At 37.3% G+C, this 22,609-nt stretch overlaps 1 protein-coding gene across 4 annotated transcripts in view; it reads right to left on the bottom strand.

Annotated features, from left to right (window-relative positions):
• CDK14 (cyclin dependent kinase 14) overlaps window positions 1-22,609 on the bottom strand; it is a 600,313-nt gene that overhangs the window by 283,088 nt on the left and 294,616 nt on the right. For all 4 annotated transcript variants that reach the window (XR_006211062.1, XM_042966088.1, XM_042966101.1 and 1 more), the window contains exon 8: window positions 15,605-15,728. Coding sequence is in view for 3 of the 4 variants with exons in the window: in XM_042966088.1 (XP_042822022.1) it covers window positions 15,605-15,728 (124 nt within the window). In the remaining variant the exon portion in view is untranslated. The remainder of the gene's footprint in view (window positions 1-15,604; window positions 15,729-22,609) is intronic.

The following is a 22,609-nucleotide window of genomic DNA, read 5'->3' as shown; positions in this document are numbered from 1 at the left end:
AAGAAACAAAGCAAAAAAACAAGCTAAGAAAAAAAGACAAACAAAAAGCTCAGACTCTTAAATACAGAGAACAAACTGGTGGTTATCAAAGGAGACGTGGGGTAGAAATACGAAATAGATAAAGGGGATTAGAACACATTATCTTGATAAGCACAGAGAAATGTACAGGATTGCAAAAAATATATATATTAGACTTTCTGAAAGCATTAAAAATTTTCACCATTCGTCTTCCTTACTATCTAGTCGCAGTTCTTGGGATGCTTACAATAAGAAAGGTAATAAATCTTCATTCCAGATAAGGCTGACAGTCATAATAGTTCTGTATTTGTTGGTTTTTTTTAATTTTTTCATGGTCAAAGCAGAAGTTTACTTTGCAATTAGCAGAAGTATTTTTAAAGAAATGGCCACCAACTGTATAAACATATGGTAGAAAATACAGTAGACTTACTTAGGAGAATAGTTTTTAAGGGACATTTAAAAATATTGAAATATGGAATTTAGAGCTTAAAGGCCATTAAATCTTGTCTTATTTTTTTAATTTACAGAAAATAAAACTGACTATTTAAATCTTTAGTCCAAGGTCCAATAGCTAATTAGTGAACATCTTAGAACAAGCACGTGAACTTCTCCCATCCATTCTTTTTATTAAAGAGCCGGCCTTTTTGCTGCCATCTCTGCCCAAGGAAAGGGCTTCCAGAGAAGAGATGTGTTTCCTGGCTTCTCACCCCTGGACTTTGCTGCGAACCTTGGCTTCTGCCACTGTTCTAGCCTAGAGGATTGGGAAAGTGGACCAGGACTTACTCTCACAGCTTTGGCCTCCCCAGATCTGTCAACAGGCTCTGGATGACAAACTGTATGTTGCAGACACCTGGCTCAGTACCCTGTCCCCATCCCAGGGGCCTATCTGTGCAGGGACTGGGCTTGGCCCAGGTTGTGCCCAAATGGCAGCAGGTTCTAGCTGGTAGGAGGCCAACAAAATGAGTGCTGAAACTCTTGTCCTGCAACCCCGAGGCCTGCCAGGCACTGGCACCAAGTGCCTTCCCAGATGCATGTGTCTAAAGGTGGAACTCAGAGACTGAAACTGGAGGACAAGCAAGTGTTAGATGGAAACAAGTCTGCCTAGAATAGCCTGTGGGCTAAATAAGAATAAAGCAAGTGGACCATCAGATCAGCAGCTGCTTCAAGGCCATTTTGGAAAGTGGCTGGGGATAAATAAATAATAAAAAAATATAACCAAACAGCTGCCATCTGCTACTATTGCCACTACCTAATTGACATTTAACCAACTCTCTGGTTTGCTGCCCACATGTCCACCAATATATTTGACCCTGGCTAAACAGTAAAAGCTCTATTCTTTGTCATGTTATTGTAGAGGGATTGTAACTAATTACCATTATAGAAACTAACCTACCTTTACTTAAATGGGACCCTATTCCTGTCCTTGTCTCAGAAACCTCATGAAATCCTACTCTTCCTTTGAAAAGACTTCTTTAGGCTGACTCCTCTAACTCTCCCAAGCAAAACAGTGTGGCACCCTTTTGTGGGCTTCCAATTATGCACAGAGAAGTCATCCATTGGAAAATAGTATAATTAGTGGCATAACTTGTCTAATTTCTCAGTGAGCCACTTGAAAACAACTTACAGACTCACTTAACTTCTCAACCTTCCATTTTGTTATCTGGAAAAGAAGGCTTATGCAAAGATTCTATATGTAAGATTATGTAAGGCAGAGTGCTCACCCAGCATCTGACTCAAGTACCAGCCAATAAGGCTGACTTCTCATCACTATTTGTCATCAGCAGCATCATTACCAATATCCTTTAGACATCTCTACACCCTCCCATAAGGCTTTACATACTTGGTTAACTGCTATGTCTTAAGAAAAGTCATATCACACAGTGTAACTACCATGAGATAACTGGATAGTAGTTTTTATACCAACAGTAGCTGGCAGATTCTAATGTAGTTCCCGACACCCCCGCCTCCTAATATCCATGCTTTTGTGGAATCCCTTCCGCCTCTGTGTTGAGTGTGGATGGGACCTGTTACTTGTTTCTAAAAAACAGAATATGGCAGAGGCTGTAAGTTCTGTCTTGCTGCAGACTCACTTTATTGCCTTCTTGGTTTGCATACTCTGATGAAGCAAGTGGTCATGTTGGAGAGGTCCACGTGGCAAGGAACTGAGGGTGGCCTCGGGCCAACAGCCCTGAGTCCAACAGACTGCAAGGAACTGAATTCTGCCAACAACCATGTAAACTTGGAAGAGATCCTTTCCCAGTAGAACCTTTAGATGACACCTTGATTGCAGCCAGGTGAGAGACCTGGAGGCAGAGTCATCCAGCTGAGCCACGCCCACATTCCTAACCCACAGAAACTAGGAGATCATAAACATGGGTTGTTTTAAGCAGCTTAGTTTGTGGCAATTTGTTAAACACTAATATATAATTAATTTACCAACATTTTCCCAACTTATATTCCAGAGAGTCAAAAATGTGTCCTTAATCAAAAAGATCTGAGAGATGTGACACCAGATTTTATTTTAACTGTAGGAAGGTCAAGGGCCTTTAATCACTAGGTTAATATACACTGCAAATTCACTGGGTCTGGGGAGGAGGGAAAGACATATATGAAGCTTACCCTAAACTGATTTGACCAAGGAAAATTAATTAATTTTACAAATGATCTTTCATTAATATATGGACCACAGTTTCAGAAATGCCTTTTTGGATTTATAGTAGCAGTAAAAGAAAGAACAACCAAAAGCTGGCTCTGAATGCCTCTGTTAAGAGGGCAGGATAAGTGTGTAAAGGGGACAATAGGCATCCACCTAACAGGGATGGGGGAACTGACAGGCTCCTCCTAAAAATAACAGAGATGAAAAAGTTTCACTTCCAACGCTTCCATAGTCATTAAGCCTCTAAATATACAAAGCATGATGCTTGTATGAGCAAAACAAATTACCTACTTGGGTTTCTCAACAAAACAATTTATGACTGCGGAGAAGACAAAACAATAGTTGTCATTCATTCTTCCCTCTTCCTTCCCCCATCAGACCAGTGATGCACATCACCTGTCACCAGCATCGACAGTGACTGCCCTTGGGCCAGAGGTGGGGAGGGGCAGCTTGGAGAATGAAAGGTTAAGTGGGAAAATAAAGTCTAATAATGAATGTCTTGTTTGGGGTCACATGTCATGTGAAAAAGGGTTTTGAGCTCTGTTTTTTAATATCTTCCTGATTTCCAGAGATTTTTATCTATGGCAATGAAAGGGCAAGTTGGCATGTATTAGAATGTTTTGCTACCTTCAATGTCTAAGCTTTCAATGAACAGATAGCGCCTTAGAGCTGGATGGTAAAAGTACTGTTTATTTTGGCATTCACTTAGTGATTCAAAGACAATTTCAAATTTGCATCCAAATTTCTCTATGTTTTGGAGGGAGATCAAAAAGCTCATTTATAGCTATTCCCATTGATAAAGTGCTGGACAGCAAAACACATTTACCTGTAATTTTCATTAAAAATTTATAAAAATGTTTTTTCATTTATTTTGATTGGGGGGGGGGAGAGGGGGAGAGAAAGAAGGAGAGAGAGGGAAAGAGAGAATGTGAGAGAGAAAGAGAGCACATGTGGAGCAGGGGCAGAGACACAGAGAGAAAGAGAATCCCAAGCAGGCTCTGCATTGTCAGCTCAGAGCCCGATGCAAGACTTGATCTCATCAACTATGAGATCATGACCTGAGCCAAAATCCAGGGCTGGATGCTTAACTGACTGAGCCACCCAGGCACCCCTATAATTTTCATATTTAAAAGATCACTGGTCATAGTAAAAAAATCAGAACTACTTGAACATTCTTCATGTTGTTATTTAAAAGACATGAAAGAAGTCAGGATCTTCCAAGATGACTTCAGGATGAACTGTTTTCAAGCCTACAGACTGAACAGAAATGCCAAAGTTAAAATATCAGTCAATCGAATACCCACACTGAGCTAATATTAGAAGCACAAATCAATGTTCTCACATTAAAAAGGGGGTAATGAGACTTGTAGTGCCCACTTCACAGGGTAATAAGGGTAACATAAAATAAGATCTACAAAATCACTTCATGAACTTATAAAGGGCTGCTATTATTATTATTAGAAATGATAGAGTTTGAATCAATGTCATTTCCTAAAAGCAATCTAATGTCAAGTGCTTCTGATACAATGTTTCAATGATTCAAGGACTACAGTGTTCCCAATGTTGAATTCAATATTCAAAAATGAAAATGCTTCCTGCCACTGGAACGACTTCTACATTGTGTACCTGGCAAAAAACTCATCTTTTGCATCAACACTGTACAACAAACAGCACAGACACCCAGATCCAGAGAAGGTCACAGACTTGTCACTTAACAAAAAAAGATGGTAAAACAAGCAATTCTAAAATTTAAGAAGTGACTAAGTTTGCTGTCATAGCCAATGCTGACAAAATGCAGTGTACTGGTATTTTTACTGGAATGGATACATGCTACCAAGACCTTGATTTATGAATTTGCTAAGGCATCTACCATAACCTTAAATCATTTGTTTTGGCAACCTATGCACAACTTTTCTTGGAGACTACAAGTGTGTCCCTTAATTTATGCATTTTCCTAGCTGTATGTTTTTCCTCTTGAGATTTTACAGACTTGTCAAATGAACTTTGACATCAAATCTAATTAAAAAAAAGAAAAAAGAAAACGAGAAAGAAAAAACGGCCACAAGTCTTAGAACACAAGGTATAATGGTCCTCCACTGTTTTCTTATAAACTCTGTTTTACAAAGCACTGAACCTCTGAAGACTCTTAGAAATCAATATGCCACTTTTCATTGAGATTTCTGCATTACCTGACCATGTAAAAGTAAGTCCTGCAGCAAGATCTACCCCTGAGAGACTTCGGACACTGACACTGCACACGAGTAGAGTTCTCATAGTATTCAAGGATGTAGTCATTTCTTTATTAAGTGTGTAGTAAGGGATAATTATACTTTTCATTGGGGCTGATTTTTCTTGTGGTTCACAAAATTTTCTTATCTCACAGGTCTTTCCTGCTGAAACATTTGGCAGAAGCACTCAGGTATTGTTTATGAGGAGAAAATGTATCATACCAGCAGATTCTTGGTTAATTAACAAAGTGTCTGCCTCATAAAAGAACTTACATGATGTATAATCTTATTCTCAAAGTATGACACTAATGGTACAAATCTATCATAAAAATTTTTGTCACAAGAATTAGTCCCTCTTATTCAATTATCTTAGTCCCTTTACCAAGGAAGCTAAACTGAGTCACAATGTGATAGATATACTTTAAAATCTGAACTACAAACCACAGTAAGTTTTTAATAGTGATTTGTGGAGAATTACTTTGAACATTCTACCTTGGCCAGTAATTATACTTTAATATAGACAAATGACAATTTCCATAAAATATACAAGACAATGATGTAAAAATCAGATCATTTAAAAAAGTTAGCCCTTGGGGTATCTCCACATAATACAGTAACTAATATTCAAAATGGTAACCGCAAGATGGTAAAGAAAGCTGAGAGCAGAGTTGCAGGAACCGTGTGGCCATGACTCTCCACTGTAAACCAGCCATGAGCAGTGTGGGGTACATGAGAGGCACTCAGGAAAAATCTGTTGAATGAACTGTTGAATAATATCCCATATTATATCCTATGTTACACATTAAAAACAAATAACATTTTGAACACGTAAACCCTAAACCCTGAAAGGGTAACAACAGACATTTGTACGGATTGTCTCATAAGCCAGACACTGTCCTTCAGTGATTTGTAAGCATTAATTTATTCAAGTCTTCTAACAATTTTGTGAGGTACCCAGTATAACTATCATCACCCTTATTTTCAAACAGGTAAACTAAGGCACAGAGAATTTAAGTAATTCATCCAAGGACACATGATTTGTAAACCGCAGAGGCAAGATTCAAACTCAGGCATGTGGCTCCAGAATCTGCACCCTAACCATTCCGGAACATTTTATTTCATCTTATCTTTTCACTTGGATATATTTACTTCCATGTAAAACATTTTCTATTTCAGATCTAAATGGTTTTACATAGTACTTCTGTTATGGCTCCACCTGGACTGGAGTTGTGCATTATTTATTCCCAACCTGTGGAAAAGGCAAGATTTGAACAGATGATTTCTCCCACTGGGAGGCATCAGGGGCATTTTTCAACTACTGCCCAGCATGGCTGAGTCATAAGGGGAACATTGTTAAAGCCAACTCAGCCTTCTTCTGTCCACAGGACTTCTCAATGCTTTAATTTCTCCCAGGAATATAATTAAAGAGAGTGGTTCCTTCTAATTCATAAATTAACAAGGCTCCATTCCAACTTGTATTTCCAAGGAGGTTTCCTGCAGGTCTACTGTGAGAATCGTTCTTTATATTGTTTTTAGCAGTTCCCCCAAGATGTGCATGCTAATTCTAATGTTAGGACTGATGGATTCCTGACAAGGATCACACTGTTCATCTGACACAGATTCTTAGAACAGGAGAGGCTCTTTTGAACAAGACATCTGGTTAGCTTTCTTATAAGTTTGGGGGAAAAACATGTGTATGCGTTAAGTAAGTTAACAAAAGTTTATTGGGTACCACACTAGGGCTCTAGAGACACAAGCAACAATAATAATAATTTAACACATCACTTACTAAGTAACGGGCACAATGTTAATTTATTTTCCATTGCCGGGCCAAAGTGTACACATTTTAAAAAAATGTTTACTTCTTTATTTTGATAGAGTGTGCACAAGCAGGGAAGGGGCAGAGAAACAGGGGGAGAGAGAATCAGAGGCAGGCTCCGTGCTGTCAGCACAGAGCCTGACGCAGGGCTCAATCTCATGAACTGTGAAATTATGATCTGAGCCAAGATCAAGAGTCAGATACTTAACTGACTGAGACATCCAGGTGCCCCAAGTGTATACATCAATTTGGACAAGACAATCTCTGAGTTTCCTTCAAAATCCAGAGAAAATCTGAAATTAAAAATTCTGGAAATGTGAATGTAGTGGATTTTCTTACACAATTATAACAGATTTATGTCAACTTTCCTCTCATAGATTTGCTTTTATCAAAAAACAAAAATAACAAAACTTTCCCAGTGATATGTCTCTATCAACAATTGGATAAAGACTTTGAAAACATACATTCTGCTTCCAACTCTTTGAGCGAAAAGTTGCCACATCGTATATTTATTTTTTATTGTTCTTTTAACATCAATAGTAGTGATTCTTATTAAATGCTCCCAATTTATTTCAAATAGGTTGAGAGCTTACCAGCAACTTTTCAGAAACCATCACAGCCTTATAATCTTGCAATCTTTGATTTTTCTCATGCCTCTCTTTATACCTTTCTTGTCCCATTCTCGTGTGGAGAGCACTCAATTTAGCCAACTCATTGACCCCTTTCACCCACTGCTCCTGGGCTGGTTCTGAGCGCAATTTTCACAGCTAACGTTAGCTGGTTGTTGTTTCACACAATAGATTTCTTAGCTGGCAGTTCCAACTCCAAAGCTGGAAAGAAAACCCAAGCACTCCAAACTGCATTTTACACCAATATCCTTCCAGATTAAAAATCAGAACGTCAAATAACTTGACAGACATTTAACTGAGAGACGTTCCATTTTTAAGGTTTGAATTTTAGCAAAAAGTCATATTATTTTAGAAATACAAACTTGATTATACACATCAAGGTTATTTTTATAGTATATGGTAAAATAGACTTTTTTCAGACATGTATCTAAAATTCCTAAGCAACACAGATCACTAGTTCTTATTTTTTTAATTCTTTAATTTTCTAGTACTTTCTCTTAATTTTTTAATTCATTTTTTAATGTTTATTTATTTTGAGAGAGAGAGTGTGTGCACAAGCAGGGAGGGGCAGAGACAGAGAGGGAGAGCAAGAATTACAAGTAGGTTCCATGCTGTCAGCACAGAGCCTGACATGGGGCTGGAACTCACAAACTGTGAGATCATGACCTAAGCTGAAATCAAGAGTTGGATGCTTAACCAACTGAGCCACCCAGGTGCCCTATAGTACTTTCCTTTATTAAAATGAAAAAAGAAAAGTCCTAGCTTATGTTTACCTATTACAACAGAAGATATTATTCAAGGTAAGAAGAAAATTTTTAATATTAATATAAATATGCACTATTCCAAAAGTAAGTAAACAAACACATATGGCATTTTAGAAACCTTAGAAAACACAAGAGGGAAAGCAACTAATACTGAAATGATAGTATTAAAGTGAGTAAAAAAAAATATCAAGATGACAAATTTTTTTAAGTATGTCTAACTTTCAGAATTTACAATGTATCTCAGATCTTCCATAGTAGCCAGTTTTTCTAGCTGCCAGTAAAAATTTCTGAAAACACATGCTTTAGACTACAATGAAACACTATCATCCAAGATTCTATTATAAATCAGGTCTATTGACATTGTATCAGTGGAGCTTGGTGTTGGCTTCATTTTAAAATGTGGCTTCTTAGACGGTAAAGCACAGGAGACATGGGAACATCCATAATTAAGGGACATTAGTGAATTGTTAAACTCTAAGCAACTTTTACACTTACCTATAGGTTAACAAACCTCATGTTCAAGTGTAATCATTGTCCTGAATAGCGTGTGAGTGTTACATGATTCTAAGGTTTGTTTCCCTGCCCCACTTGCTAACATCACCTACAATTCTTCCACTCTGGTCATCACCACCATCACTCAGTGTCCAGCCCACCACCCCCCCCCCCCCCATGCGGGTTTTTTTTCTAAGAACACACTGGTATATTTCAACTCAGATCCTTCATCACTTATCTGATTTACTGCCAACAATTCTGCCCTCATATTGTATAGTAAAAATATATAATAGTTTTGCATATTGAAATCCCTGTGCCCAGAAGGTTTCCATCCATGGTGGAGAATGAGATGATCAGCCCAATTTGGAGCAGTCTGTTCTGCATTTTAAGATGTCTCATTACCTCACATGCATGATTTGGCTAAGAATGAACTAGCACTCTTTTGAATTTCCTCATTTCCATGGAGTTGGAAGCTGCCATTCTTAGCAATCAACCCCCATCCACACTGCTTCAATCTGCTTTATGGTGACTGAACAGAGAAGTGTCTCATAGACACTCATAGTGTCTCATAGAGTAGAATATACATATGAGTTAGAATTCGTATATTTCCTCTTCTTCCCATTTACAGCTTGTAAAAACCCCATATAGATGAGATTTTTAGAGGATTTTTAGGGCAGTGAAATTCTTCTGTACGATACTATAATGGCAAATACATCATTATAATTTGTCAAAACCCAAAGAACGTATGACACCAAGAGTAACCCTAATGTAAACTATAGACTCTGGGTGATACTGACATATCTGCGTAGGTTCATCAAGGGTCACAAATGTACCAGTCTGGTGGGGGATGTTGATAACTATATACCTCTGTGGGGATGGGGAGTACATGTGAATTCTGTATACTTTCTGCTCAATTCTACTGTGCATCTAAAACCACTCTAAAAGATATAGACTATTTAAAAGGAGAAAAAAATTGTCGCAAATATGTAGCATGTTAGCATACCTGTGATAGGGAGAAGTTACATTGTGATAGAACAAAACAGAAAAACAATATAATTAAATGTTACCCTCATTGTCATTATTCCCCTTGAATGTCAGAAAACTTTTCAAAGGGATGAGTGGGATATTAAATAAGATTTAAATAATGGAGCTGAATGAGAATTTTATGATCAGAGAGAAGGCAATTTTTAAATCAACATTTCTTTTTCAAAAGGGTAACCACATCCTTAAAAGAGTGAGTTGGGGAAAATAACTGTCTTGTTCACATGTCAATCAAAATTATTTCTAACATGCAATCTTGATCATCTCTTTGATAGATTTTAGATGTGCACATTCTCATTTCGAGTTTTAATGAAGTCTAGAAAAATTATGGAAAAGCTGATCTTCCTTTGGTACATACTGCAGCATCAATTGCTCTAAAAATAGTCTCCGGTTTTCAGATGTATATGAAAACAAGCATCTGAACTTTGCATTAAAACTACTCATGCATTAAGCTGCTGAGAAAGCCTTTTAAAAGCAGAGTGACACCTCACTGGAAAATATGGTTAATTCTGCTAATAGAAAATATATTCTGAAACAAAGATACAGTAAAATGGAAGCCTACAGGCCATAACAAATGGGCTAAGTTATACCTAACCTTGAATTTGTAACTATGGCTTCCACGGTGAATTTTATATGCTAATGATAAAAAAATAGTTAAAGGTCTATACTTTTGGGACTAACAGGCATTTATTCAGAGGCTTTCTATTTATCAAACTGACAGACTCTACTCTGCATCTGAAAGCGGCTGATTTTCTCCTGTTTTCAACTATTCCCTACGTGAATTCTGAGAGGCACATTACAAACAAACTCTGCACTGACCATGGCCTCTGCAGAGTTATATCTCTGGTGTGTTCCGCAGATTAATCTAAAATGTGATTTACAATAATTTCCTTTCTTAAATCGAGATGAGGAACAGCCTGGAGGGGGAAACTACCAACACTAGGAAGGTAGTATTTTAGACCTCTGGTGGGAAAGAGACCTGTCCAATTTTACTTGATTAAAACCACAGAGCTGTTTAACATGGTTCCTGGGTTGGGAAAGCCAGTAAAAAAACATAAGTGAAAGCTTACGTGCTTATATTACAGAGTTCTCACTGTTTCTTTTTTACAGGGGCAAATTCAGCCCAGCTGTCTTTCCATGTAGTTAGGCATGACCCTTTATAACAGTGGGAGACTACCCAGAAAATGTGGATGACACCATCATCTCCTTGAAGGGACTGCAGGAAACCACAATTCTACAGACTCATCTATTTTGTTTTAATCTCATTTACATGGAAATACACCCTTAAGTTTCATACTATTATACTGCAAATGAACATCAATTTCTCGGTGAATTTATTTATGCATTTACTTGTCATACTTCAATAATTTTCTTTTAATGTGATCTCAGTGCATATTATAAAAGTGTGGCTCTCATCTATTGGAATTTCCAGAAGATAGAATAAAAACATTAGATTCAAGGGAGGATGGTGTAGTACTGATTCCAGATTCAATGGACTGATTTTTAGTCACGAGCAAATATCTGGTTATTAGAAAATAAATTAATAATTTCAGAAATGAATAACATAAAAAAAAAAAAAACAGCACAGGAAAGGATCTTGGAAAGTACCTGTTCAATGCTCTTATTTTTCAGTTGAGGAGCCTAAGGACCAGAAGGAATAAATGACTTCTTGAAAGTCACAGGCTAGTTATAGACAGAGCCTGCTCCCCTAATTCAATAATCAGTACATTTTGCCCTCAACAACAGTGTAACTAGACGACCACTTAAGGCCTACAGAGTAGGAACTTCAAATCTTACACACCTTTTTGTGTATGTTTTACACTCACTCAGTGACTTATTTCTGCAGTCCAAGGTTACAAACATAGTAAATGCAAGTGGGTATGTAGGGCCTATGTGTAAGAGCTTCAAAGCAATCCTGAGGCTCCAATACTATCAAACTGATTTAACTTTTGACTATGCCCAGCCAAGAAAGCACCGATGAAGAGAAAATTAGTTCGTAAACTGCTGGTTTACCAAAGCAAATCTTCACACTAATACTCTATTTAGTCACGCATATTTTTAATTCATGCAACCAATAATTACTGAGGGCCTACTATGTGTTAAGTGTGGTTATAGACATAACGCAGACAAGAGTGAGAAAGACAAGTTGAGTCCATGACCTTACAGAACTTAAATCAAGTAGTGGATAAAAAAAATGAAACAGATACACAAATAAAATAATTTCAGTGCACTATAAGTGCTATTGAAGAAGTTAAACTGGATAATAGTGATGGGAAATGTTCTATTTTTAGAAAGGTGGCCTCTTTATAAATAGGTGATATATGATCTATGACCTGTTTGATTAGAAAGAGGTAGCCACGTGGCAAGCAGGAAGAAGAGTATTCCATGCAAAGGGAAAGATGGAGTCAAAGAGGCTCTCTGATGTGTGAATGGGTTTGCGGTTTGGTTGTACCACCAGAGGCGCAGAGCACAAGGTGGTGAAGACACAGGTTGGATGAGAGATTTGAAATATTTTTTTCATATAGGTAATGGAAAGATGAACTTTTTTTTTAGAAATTTAGAAATCTATACAATTTTATTATTTTATTTATATGGGCAGGACAAACTTCTGCATTAGGAAAGCCATAGTGATTCTAAATCATGTATAATTTACTCATTCAAAATGCATATAGAAAACAAGGCCCAGATAAACACTTAAATACAACTTTGCTAACAAGAAAAAGTAGACACAGCATTTTTTTGTGTGTAGCTGGACTTCAGAATTACAATCCACTTAAATCTGAATGGGTCTACAAATACATGATTGTCTGGTTTACTTTGTCCAGCAAGTAAAATCTCTTCAATACTATTGCTGACCTCACTTGTTACTACTGAATTCGTCAAATGACAAAGTGTTCTTTAAACCATGTAATGTGCTTTCTTTTTAATATCAGTGCAATCTATTTCTATTACAGCATGGGTGTCATATTTGTTGTATAGAGAAAATATATACAATGGTTTGCTAGAATTATTGAACTATGTACATACACCGATCAATAATTTACTAGAAAAATAGGAAGCTCTTTAAGGTAAAGCATCTATATGTATAAATACAAAGAAGACCTTGGGGCTACCTGAGACTGAAGGCTATGAATCAAGCTTCTGAATCCCAGTTTTGCAATCAGTTACCTCTCTGTTCAGGTCTCTCTCAAAAATATGTTACTATACCATACTAGGTTGAAGAGAATAAAACAAGAATTTCTAAGTGTCTAGTGCACAGAATAAATTCAATAAATTTCAGTGTCGTCCCCCCCCCAACCTATGCCAAGTATTTCTTCTAATAAAAATAGTATTTACAATATAGGACCTATATTCAGATTTCATTTGTCTCGTTTAATCATTTTTCACATAGGAAAAAAAAAAAGTTAGGACAAAGGAACTGCTTCTAAAGCTCTTTATACATCAAAGTCTGAATGAAGGCCTAGTGTTTCTAATTGTTCTGCGCCTGGAAGCATCTCATTTTGACTGCCTAGCTTCTCCACAGTTTTTACTGTGCTTCCTTCATCTCAGACATAAACACGTGCCCAAGTGCAGTAAATCACAGTTAATTGTATGTCTTAAGTTAAAAGACAAAAATAATGCACAATTGGGGGGAAATTGTCAGTTGGTGGCTGAGTCTCGCTCATTACACTTTGCACACAGGATGCACGCCAAGTGTGTGTTCCTGGCAAGGGAGACTGAATCCGTGACACTGAGGTGAGGTGCTGCACGGCACAACCTTTCTGCAGAGCAGTCTGGTACAAAGATTCAAGTGCTTTAGAATACTCAACACTGCAACTGCACCACACGAGGCTTCCTACAAGCCTATAAACACGTTCAGCACAGGACTGTACCCAACAGTGAAATGTAGCAAGCACTATAATGTTCAATGAATAAGGGACTGAAGAAAGAGACTAGGTTTTGGCCATTAAAGGAAATATCTAAGACCTAAGCTGTTATAAATGAGTTTTTCACATTTAATAACATGAGAAAATGTTCATGACATATTTCATAGGTGAAAATTGTTTACAAAACAATATGTTTTGAGAAAGAAAAGTGCAGAGGATGAGGGGAAAGGTACTTGGAAAAGAGAAAATGAAAATATTAATGCTTGCTTTGAGCATCCCTAAATTTCCTAATTTTCTAAGTCACTTTCTAAATTGTTCAAAATTGCATTTCAATTTATTTCTGAATCTGATATTATAAAATGTCCATTTTAAAGATCCATAAGAATCTTTTAAGATGAACTTACCTGACAGTTATAATAAAAACGTTGTCATAAAATTCAAAAATAATACCCAGTAAGCACTTACATATAATCATTATACCCTTAATTATACAGACAAAATCAACTTTGTAAAATGTGTTTTATAAATATACAGGAAAACTATGTTCAATAGACTTAAATGTTCAATGCAATTTCATACTCCTACATATACCTTATAGTATATTAACACACCAGAAGAAAATCACTATAAATCCTTATTAATTCACTGACAATGATAAACTACAAAATATGTTTACAGCAAATCCAATAACTCTAAATTTGAGGAACTACAAATCTCTCCTCCACCCACCAACTCTCCCATTGTTTTCTACTCCGTAATAGAAAGCCTTTACATCTGGCCACTTTATATCTGGAGTATGAAACTGCACTGAACATTTATTATTTTGATGCTAAAATTTGGCAATAAACCACACACACATACACACACACACACACACACACACACAAGCGGAGTTTTATCATTTCTACCAACTAGATGAAGATAAATGACAGTTGTGCAATATATCACTCGTTAAATACTAACTTTTGTTCTATTTCAATTTTAGAAGGAAAGGATATATAAAACCCAACAGAGTAGATTCGTTCCAAAGGTACTGAATGGTCTACTAACCTTGAAATAAGAAATAAACATTTCTTGCTCTTTTATTTATCGAAAGGTGGGGTGGGAAAAGATAATCATTTTTCAGCAAAAGCGTATATTTCAACCTCAGGCATGTTTATGTCCCGAGGGTAATATTTCCATTCCACTCTTAATGGAACAAATTTCTAATCAGAATATGTATTCAAAAATAATTGAGGCAATGCACTGTCAACATATCATGCTGCCATCAGCATCCCCTGGTGCCGGGAATCAACTCAGCACCCTCTATGCTGTGACAGAGCCAGGGTAACGCAGGAATGTCACCCTTGATGAAGGGAGGGGAGCCAGCATGGATGACACAAAGGTTCTGCTCCCTTTTGTGTGCTCAACACAGAGTTTGGAGAAAGCTTCTAAGCTGCAAGAGACCAAGCTTAAAACTTTAAGGAAGGGATGACTTATAATGACTTAAAACCACAGCTTTTAAATCAGAATCTGTGTCTACTTTTATAAAATTATTGAGAAATCTTGAAACAGTCATTTCTGGAAAGCTTAACACTGGCCCTAGATTTTTAAATTACTAAAACTGGGGGCAACATATACTACTGAATATATTTTGGAATGCCCCCCCGCCAAAGTCCAGAGGCTTAAATTAAGGTTTCTTCAGGTCTGACAATATATTGATAATTGTTGAAGCTGGGTGATGGGTAATGAGGGGTCCTTATACTATCCTTCTACTTTTGAATGTGTTTGACATTTTTATAAGAAAAAGTGAAAAAAAAAATAGATTTCTTTTAATATAGTTTATGCTCAAAATTTTACTGCCTTCTCCTTTGGAAATATATGAGATCTGATTTATGTTTATGATTATTCAAGGCTCTAAAAAGCAGTGTGAATGTTTTAAAAATCCACTAAGCATGATGTTGATCATAAAAAAAAAATCCTTCACTCCTGATAATATTTTACCATGATCTATAATGATAGAAGAAGCACACCTAAACAAATGGAGTGCCACCATCTGCCTGGCATTCTTACAGTGTGACAAAATAGACTGGTAATTAACTGCTTTCCTACCGAAATCTGCCAGCTTTAACTCCCCCGTGTCACTGATCAGAAGGTTCTGTGGTTTCAGGTCTCTGTGCAAAATATAACGCTGGTGGATGTAAGACAGCCCTCGCAGCAACTGAAATAAAAACAACTGAAAAAACAGGGAGACAAAAGTTAAAATCTGAACACAGATAAATGCCAGTTTCTACACAGTCTGCCAACTACTTGTATTTAGTAAAAATGGGTACCGACCACTAAATTTCCTACCCAAATTATTTAGAGAACATGCATAAAAGTCTGGGAATCTCTAATTCGTTAACAAGTAAATCTGAAAATTGCTACCAACTTATGTCAACCCAGAGTGATACCCTCCTCAGCCAGAAATCGAGAATCCAATCGGCACTCTATGAATTAAGCAAAATGTAAAGAATCAATTCTTTGTAACATCTGATTTCCTCAGGCTTATATTGATGCTGGAGACAGAGAAAAAGATCTATCCATAACATTATCAAAAGTTGTAGAATTTTTTACCTAGTTTATGTAAATGTGCACATATTTAATTCTACAAAAATGACATAAACATGTTATCCAATGATTCACCCACTGACATGCTTTAAGCAATGGAAAGATAAGATAATTTCAAATAATTAAAGCGAAAGTCACATGGCCCAATTAATACTACATTGTAATTATACTGCTTTTGCACATATGGCCATAGAGATTAGGCTGTTGCCTAAAGACAGACATGCACCTTCACTAATTACAAAGCAGACCTATCCTAAGGAAACAGAAAACAGAGAAACCAAGAATTCAAGAGCAATACTTTTGTAGGAAATAATTTTAAAAACTGACTTATGGCCTTCTCTGGTTTCACACTGGATCACATCAAATGTTTCTATTTTGATAATAACAAAATGTGATTTGCGAGGGTTTCCAAAATTCTATTTATGAAAAAGGAAATATTTTAAAATAACTCACCTAACAAATAATCCTAATAATTTCTAGTTTTTAAAAACTGCTCTTTTAAAACAAAAATAAAAATAGTATTCCAGTCTATATATTTAGCTAGTTACAAAAAGCTGTCTCAGGGAAATTTTAAATGAGTTGGTTGTCAAAGATTGATGATAGAAGGATTCCAGAATATTTAAATGGAAAGGATTGGCAACTCCTTGAGAGCCCCTGGAAGCTAGCATTTCTGGAATATTTTCCACCTAACTGGGGGCTAGAAAAGCCAGGTATATTTTTTACAGGGTGGATACCTTGAAATCACAGTGAGACAAATTCATTTCAATATCTTTGTATTGATGACATATGCTATGGAGCAGTGAAGGCCTATGATCAGTCTTTCCAGAATCTAAGCATCAGAAAGGAAAAGTCTGTTCTGTGTTAGCCTAGATTGAATTAGTGGCTCGAGAACCTCAGGAAGCAAACATCTCTCTAGACTCCTCCTCTCAACCCTTCCTGTGTAGCAGATGGAAAGACTTAACACCATCACCAGCAGCTTCCAGCTTCACTTTTCACTCCTAATAACCCCTGCATCCTGAAGCCTAATGCTTTCAATTTTGAAGAAAATCCATACTCTCAGTTTTACAAGGGAGAAAGTGAGCAAATAAAGTTACTTTGTGTTTTCAAAAGCTTTACACAAAAAGGCAAAAGCAGGCCACATAACAAATACATTTGATTTCAAAAATAAACTGATTTTAAAAAGGAAGTTTGGCCTTCCGCAAGGTGCTAACTGACCTTAGGGGCCTACTAGACACTTACCAGAATGTGATTGTCCATTTAACTGTGGCAATGAGTTTTAATTTAACAGAGAGCAAGTACCAGGTGCCATTCTATGTATGTGTCATAGAATACAACCTCATTTAATCGCTGCAACAATTCTAGTGAAAGAGGTACTACTATTATCTCTGTATTAGTGATGAGGAAACTAAGCACAGTTTCTCAAAGTTGTACAGCAGTAAGTGCTGGAGCCAGGACTCAAACCCAGGCAGTTTGATTCCAAAGTTCACAATCTTAACCACTTCACTACAGGAATCTTGGCCAGAAATCAACACAGGTAGGCAAAATGTTGGCATAGAAGCTGCTTCCTCCCACTGACAGAATGAGGTCTGGGTGTGTAATAGCACAGCCTTCAAGGCTGGCTACAGCTGGGTGCCCAGGAGTCATCACTCCATGCTCCCTGACTTCAAGCAATCTTGCCCAACCCCACACTCTGAGCACACTGCTCTTCAAACCTTTACCTTTATTCCTGCCTCTCTTCTGACAAAAAAGCTCCCTTTCCCCTTTGTCTGTTATTCTCCATGCATTTCTTAAGTCTCACCTCAAGAACTGCTCCTCCTTGACCACCTCCCCAGGCCTTCACTTCCTCTACAGGTGCATGTAAGGTGCTCCCCCTCTGTACTTCAGGGGCAGCCTTTGCCTGTGTCTACAGTATACGGTATTTTCCTGCCTCGCAGACTGTGTGCTTTAACCATCCTCCTAACCTGGGGACACAGATGACACTCCTATACCAGTAATGTGAATACAGAACTGAATTTAGAGAGATCTGGATGAAGCATATACAAAAACAACGGACAGGAAACCATGCTAAGTGTAGAAGTGGGTAAATTAGGCAGTCCCAAAGGGCTCTTCTTTTAATACCTTTACTAATTAGTGAAAATATATAATCCTCATGCTAATATGGAAGCTATTAAAATGGAATATCATATTAAAGGAGATTAAGAAAACTGGTGTCAGGGAAGGATGCAACTACACACTCCAATTACAATTGTGTACATGATAAACTAAGCCCAGACATGACATGCCGCCTCAAACATTGTTATAGCCCCAAACGTATTTTAGCTCTTTGAGCAATGCACAAGTTAAGTCAGAACAAATCTCCATAGAATAAATTCATTCAGGATTTACTAAGGGCCAACCCTGTGCCATGTCAGGTGCTGTCAAGCAAGAGGGATGCAAAGATGAATAAAGTATTAGATGTAGTCCCTGGACTCCAGAAGTTCACAACCCACTAGGTATGAGAGACACATAAACAGATGGCTACCACTTAAAGTTAAGTCTGCACTGCAACAGTAAAGCAAACTGAGTGTACCGTAGGCACAGAGGAGGGAGGGTCTAGCTAAAATTAAAAAAAAAAAAAAAAAGTAGAATTAATCCTGCCATAATATGAATAGCAGGCTATGGAAGGGATAAATCACAGGAAACTTGTCACTCTGAAAAGAGAATTCATCACACATAAAATTTTAATAGGAAATCAAATTGAACAGTCACTAGATGCACAAGGTGAAACGACCAAACAAGCAGATCACTAGATAAATTAAGAAGAAAAACCCATATAAATGAAAAGACAATATATTAAACCATAAACCTACCAACTCACCATCACAAAAGTAATGGTGGCAATAGGGACCACAGCAGACTTCACTAAAAACATTAGAAAAATATGGGTTAAAAGTCCATAACTTAATGGGCTTAAGAGAGTATGCACTGCCAGCCAGGGGAAGGCTGTGGGTAGCAGTGGCCATGCTCAGTTAAACACAAGGCTACGCTCTTTGGAAATGTCTTGAGAATTCACATGTTAGGGAATCTCTTCCGTTAGGCAAGCAGGCAAATACCTAACTTCACCACATAAATTTTTGAGAAAGCCACTTGACTTGATTGTATAAATCATTGCACAATAAGCTACACTTGATCATTTTGAAAACCAGAGGACACTGTGAGAAGAAGGACGACCACCAAAGAGTAAAAGTCATTGTGGGTATTTGCTAATAAAACTTGGTAAATGTGGATGTAATCTCAGATACCAAAAAGAAGGGGCCTAATAATAATTGAGGGCAAATTCTAGTTTAAAAGCCGTTTCAAGCACTCTTGCATATAACATTTAATCCTTTTCATCAATAATCCTGTATTTTTTCTTTTCTCTTAAATAAGAAAGCTGTAGCTCTAAATGCACAAGAAACTTACTCAAAATCATCCAAACCATCACACAGCGCCTGTGAACTTTCCATTACACCTCCTCATCTTAAACGAGGTTGATGCTTGGTAAATGCATGGATGAATACAGACATATGCCCAATATAATGAAAGTGCTTTAATAAGTGAACCCAAGTTTGTAGAAGTCTCAATTAGCATATTATGTAATGAGCATATGATTCCTGGATTTGTTTCTGCTATTTAAAATCCTCTCAGCAATTAATAACATAACTTTAGGTACTGAAGTTGATAAGTATTACCAACAGATGTGAAACTCTCTTCCCATCTTTCTATGTAGTAGCCATAAGGCCTTCCTAAGAATACTTTGTCACCTCAGGATATTCTCTTCAACTTTATAAAAGGAGATTCCTCCAAATTCTTCAATATGATCACTGAGGATTTATACTCTAGTTTGAATATGTTCACTTTCTGCAGTACAAACCCCAATGGGAAAATGCCTTAAATAGCAATGATCTGATGAACAGGGACACTTCTGCCAGCAGCAGATCTATCTATAGCTCAGTTGTCTTGTCATCCCCAGCAGGAAACAGCTCATATTCTCAGTGCCATGGTATATACTTCTCAGGAATACTTTGAATACTTCATCCATTCCCTTATGGAACTCTTTAGGGTTTAAGCAGGTAAAAAAAACAAAAACAAAAACAAAAAACAAACAAGATAGGCCTTTTATCAAAACTTTTTAAGTCAGGAAAAAGCACACATTATTGGACTCGATAGTTTTATTACTCAGAAGAATTCCTGGCGCTGGCAGTGAGCAACAAGATTTATACTCCCCACCCCCATTTTTCAAAGTCTAAAGATGTGTGATCAGATGTTCTTTTTTTTTTTTGAAATTTATTGTCAAATTGGTTTCCATACAACACCCAGTGCTCATCCCAAAAGGTGCCCTCCTCAATACCCATCACCCACCCTCTGCTCCCTCCCACACCCCATCAACCCTCAGTTTGTTCTCAGTTTTTAAGAGTCTCTTATGCTTTGGCTCTCTCCCACTCTAACCTCTTTTTTTTTCCTTCCCGTCCCCCATGGGTTTCTGTTAAGTTTCTCAGGATCCACATAAGAGTGAAAACATATGGTATCTGTCTTTCTCTGTATGGCTTATTTCACTTAGCATAACACTCTCCAGTTCCATCCACGTTATACAAAGGGCCATATTTCATTCCTTCTCATTGCCACGTAGTACTCCATTGTGTATATAAACCACAATTTCTTTATCCATTCAACAGTTGATGGACATTTAGGGTCTTTCCATAATTTGGCTATTGTTGAGAGTGCTGCTATAAACATTGGGGTATAAGTGCCCCTGTGCATCAGTACTCCTGTATCCCTTGGGTAAATTTCTAGCAGTGCTACTGCTGGGTCATAGGGTAGGTCTATTTTTAATTTTTGAGGAACCTCCACACTGTTTTCCAGAGTGGCTGCACCAATTTGCATTCCCACCAAGAGTGCAAGAGGGTTCCCATTTCTCCACATCCTCGCCAGCATCTATAGTCTCCTGATTTGTTCATTTTGGCCACTCTGACTGGCGTGAGGTGATATCTGAGGGTGGTTTTGATTTGTATTTCCCTGATGAGGAGCGATGTTTAGCATCTTTTCATGTGCCTCTTGGCCATCCGGATGTCTTCTTTAGAGAAGTGTCTATTCATGTTTTCTGCCCATTTCTTCACTGGATTATTGGTTTTTCGGGTATGGAGTTTGGTGAGCTCTTTATAGATTTTGGATACTAGCCCTTTATCCAAAATGTCATTTGCAAATATCTTTTCCCATTCCGTTGGTTGCCTTTTAGTTTTGTTGGTTGTTTCCTTTGCTGTGCAGAAGGTTTTTATCTTCATAAGGTCCCAGTAGTTCATTTTTGCTTTTAATTCCCTTGACTTTGGGGATGTGTCAAGTAAGAAATTGCTACGACTGAGGTCAGAGAGGTCTTTTCCTGCTTTCTCCTCTAGTGTTTTGATGGTTTCCTGTCTCACATTCAGGTCCTTTATCCATTTTGAATTTATTTTTGTGAATGGTGTGAGAAAGTGGTCTAGTTTCAACCTTTTGCATGTTGCTGTCCAGTTCTCCCAGAACCATTTGTTAAAGAGACTGTCTTTTTTCCATTGGATGTTCTTTCCTGCTTTGTCAAAGATGAGTTGGCCATACGTTTGTGGGTCTAGTTCTGGGGTTTCTATTCTATTCCATTGGTCTATGTGTCTGTTTTTGTGCCAATACCATGCTGTCTTGATGATGACAGCTTTGTAGTAGAGGCTAAAGTCTGGGATTGTGATGCCTCCTGCTTTGGTCTTCTTCAAAATTACGTTGGCTATTGGGGCCTTTTGTGGTTCCATATGAATTTTAGGATTGCTTGTTCTACCTTTGAGAAGAATGCTGGTGCAATTTTGATTGGGATTGCATTGAATGTGTAGATTGCTTTGGGTAGTATTGACATTTTGACAATATTTATTCTTCCAATCCATGAGCAGGGAATGTCTTTCCATTTCTTTATATCTTCTTCAATTACCTTCATAAGCTTTCTATAGTTTTCAGCATACAGATCTTTTACATCTTTGGTTAGATTTATCCCTAGGTATTTTATGCTTCTTGGTGCAATCGTGAATGGGATCAGTTTCTTTACTTGTCTTTCTGTTGCTTCATTATTAGTGTATAAGAATCCAACTGATTTCTGTACATTGATTTTGTATCCTGCAACTTTGCTAAATTCATGTATCAGTTCTACCAGACTTCTGGTGTAGTCTATTGGATTTTGCATGTATAATATCATGTCATCTGCAAAAAGTGAAAGCTTGACTTCATCTTTGCCAATTTTGATGCCTTTGATTTCCTTTTGTTGTCTGGTTGCTGATGCTAGAACTTCCAACACTATGATAAACAATAGCAGTGAGAGTGGACATCCCTGTCATGTTCCTGATCTCAGGGAAAAAGCTCTCAGTTTTTCCCCATTGAGGATGATGTTAGCTGTGGGCTTTTCATAAATGGCTTTTATGATCTTTAAGTATGTTCCTTCTATCCCGACTTTTTCGAGGGTTTTTATTAAGAAAGGAT

This window comes from Panthera tigris, chromosome A2 (assembly GCF_018350195.1).
Source record: "Panthera tigris isolate Pti1 chromosome A2, P.tigris_Pti1_mat1.1, whole genome shotgun sequence".
Lineage (NCBI taxonomy): Eukaryota > Metazoa > Chordata > Mammalia > Carnivora > Felidae > Panthera > Panthera tigris.
The sequence above is the reverse complement of the archived record's forward strand: the minus strand, read 5'-3'. Positions and strand labels throughout refer to the sequence as shown.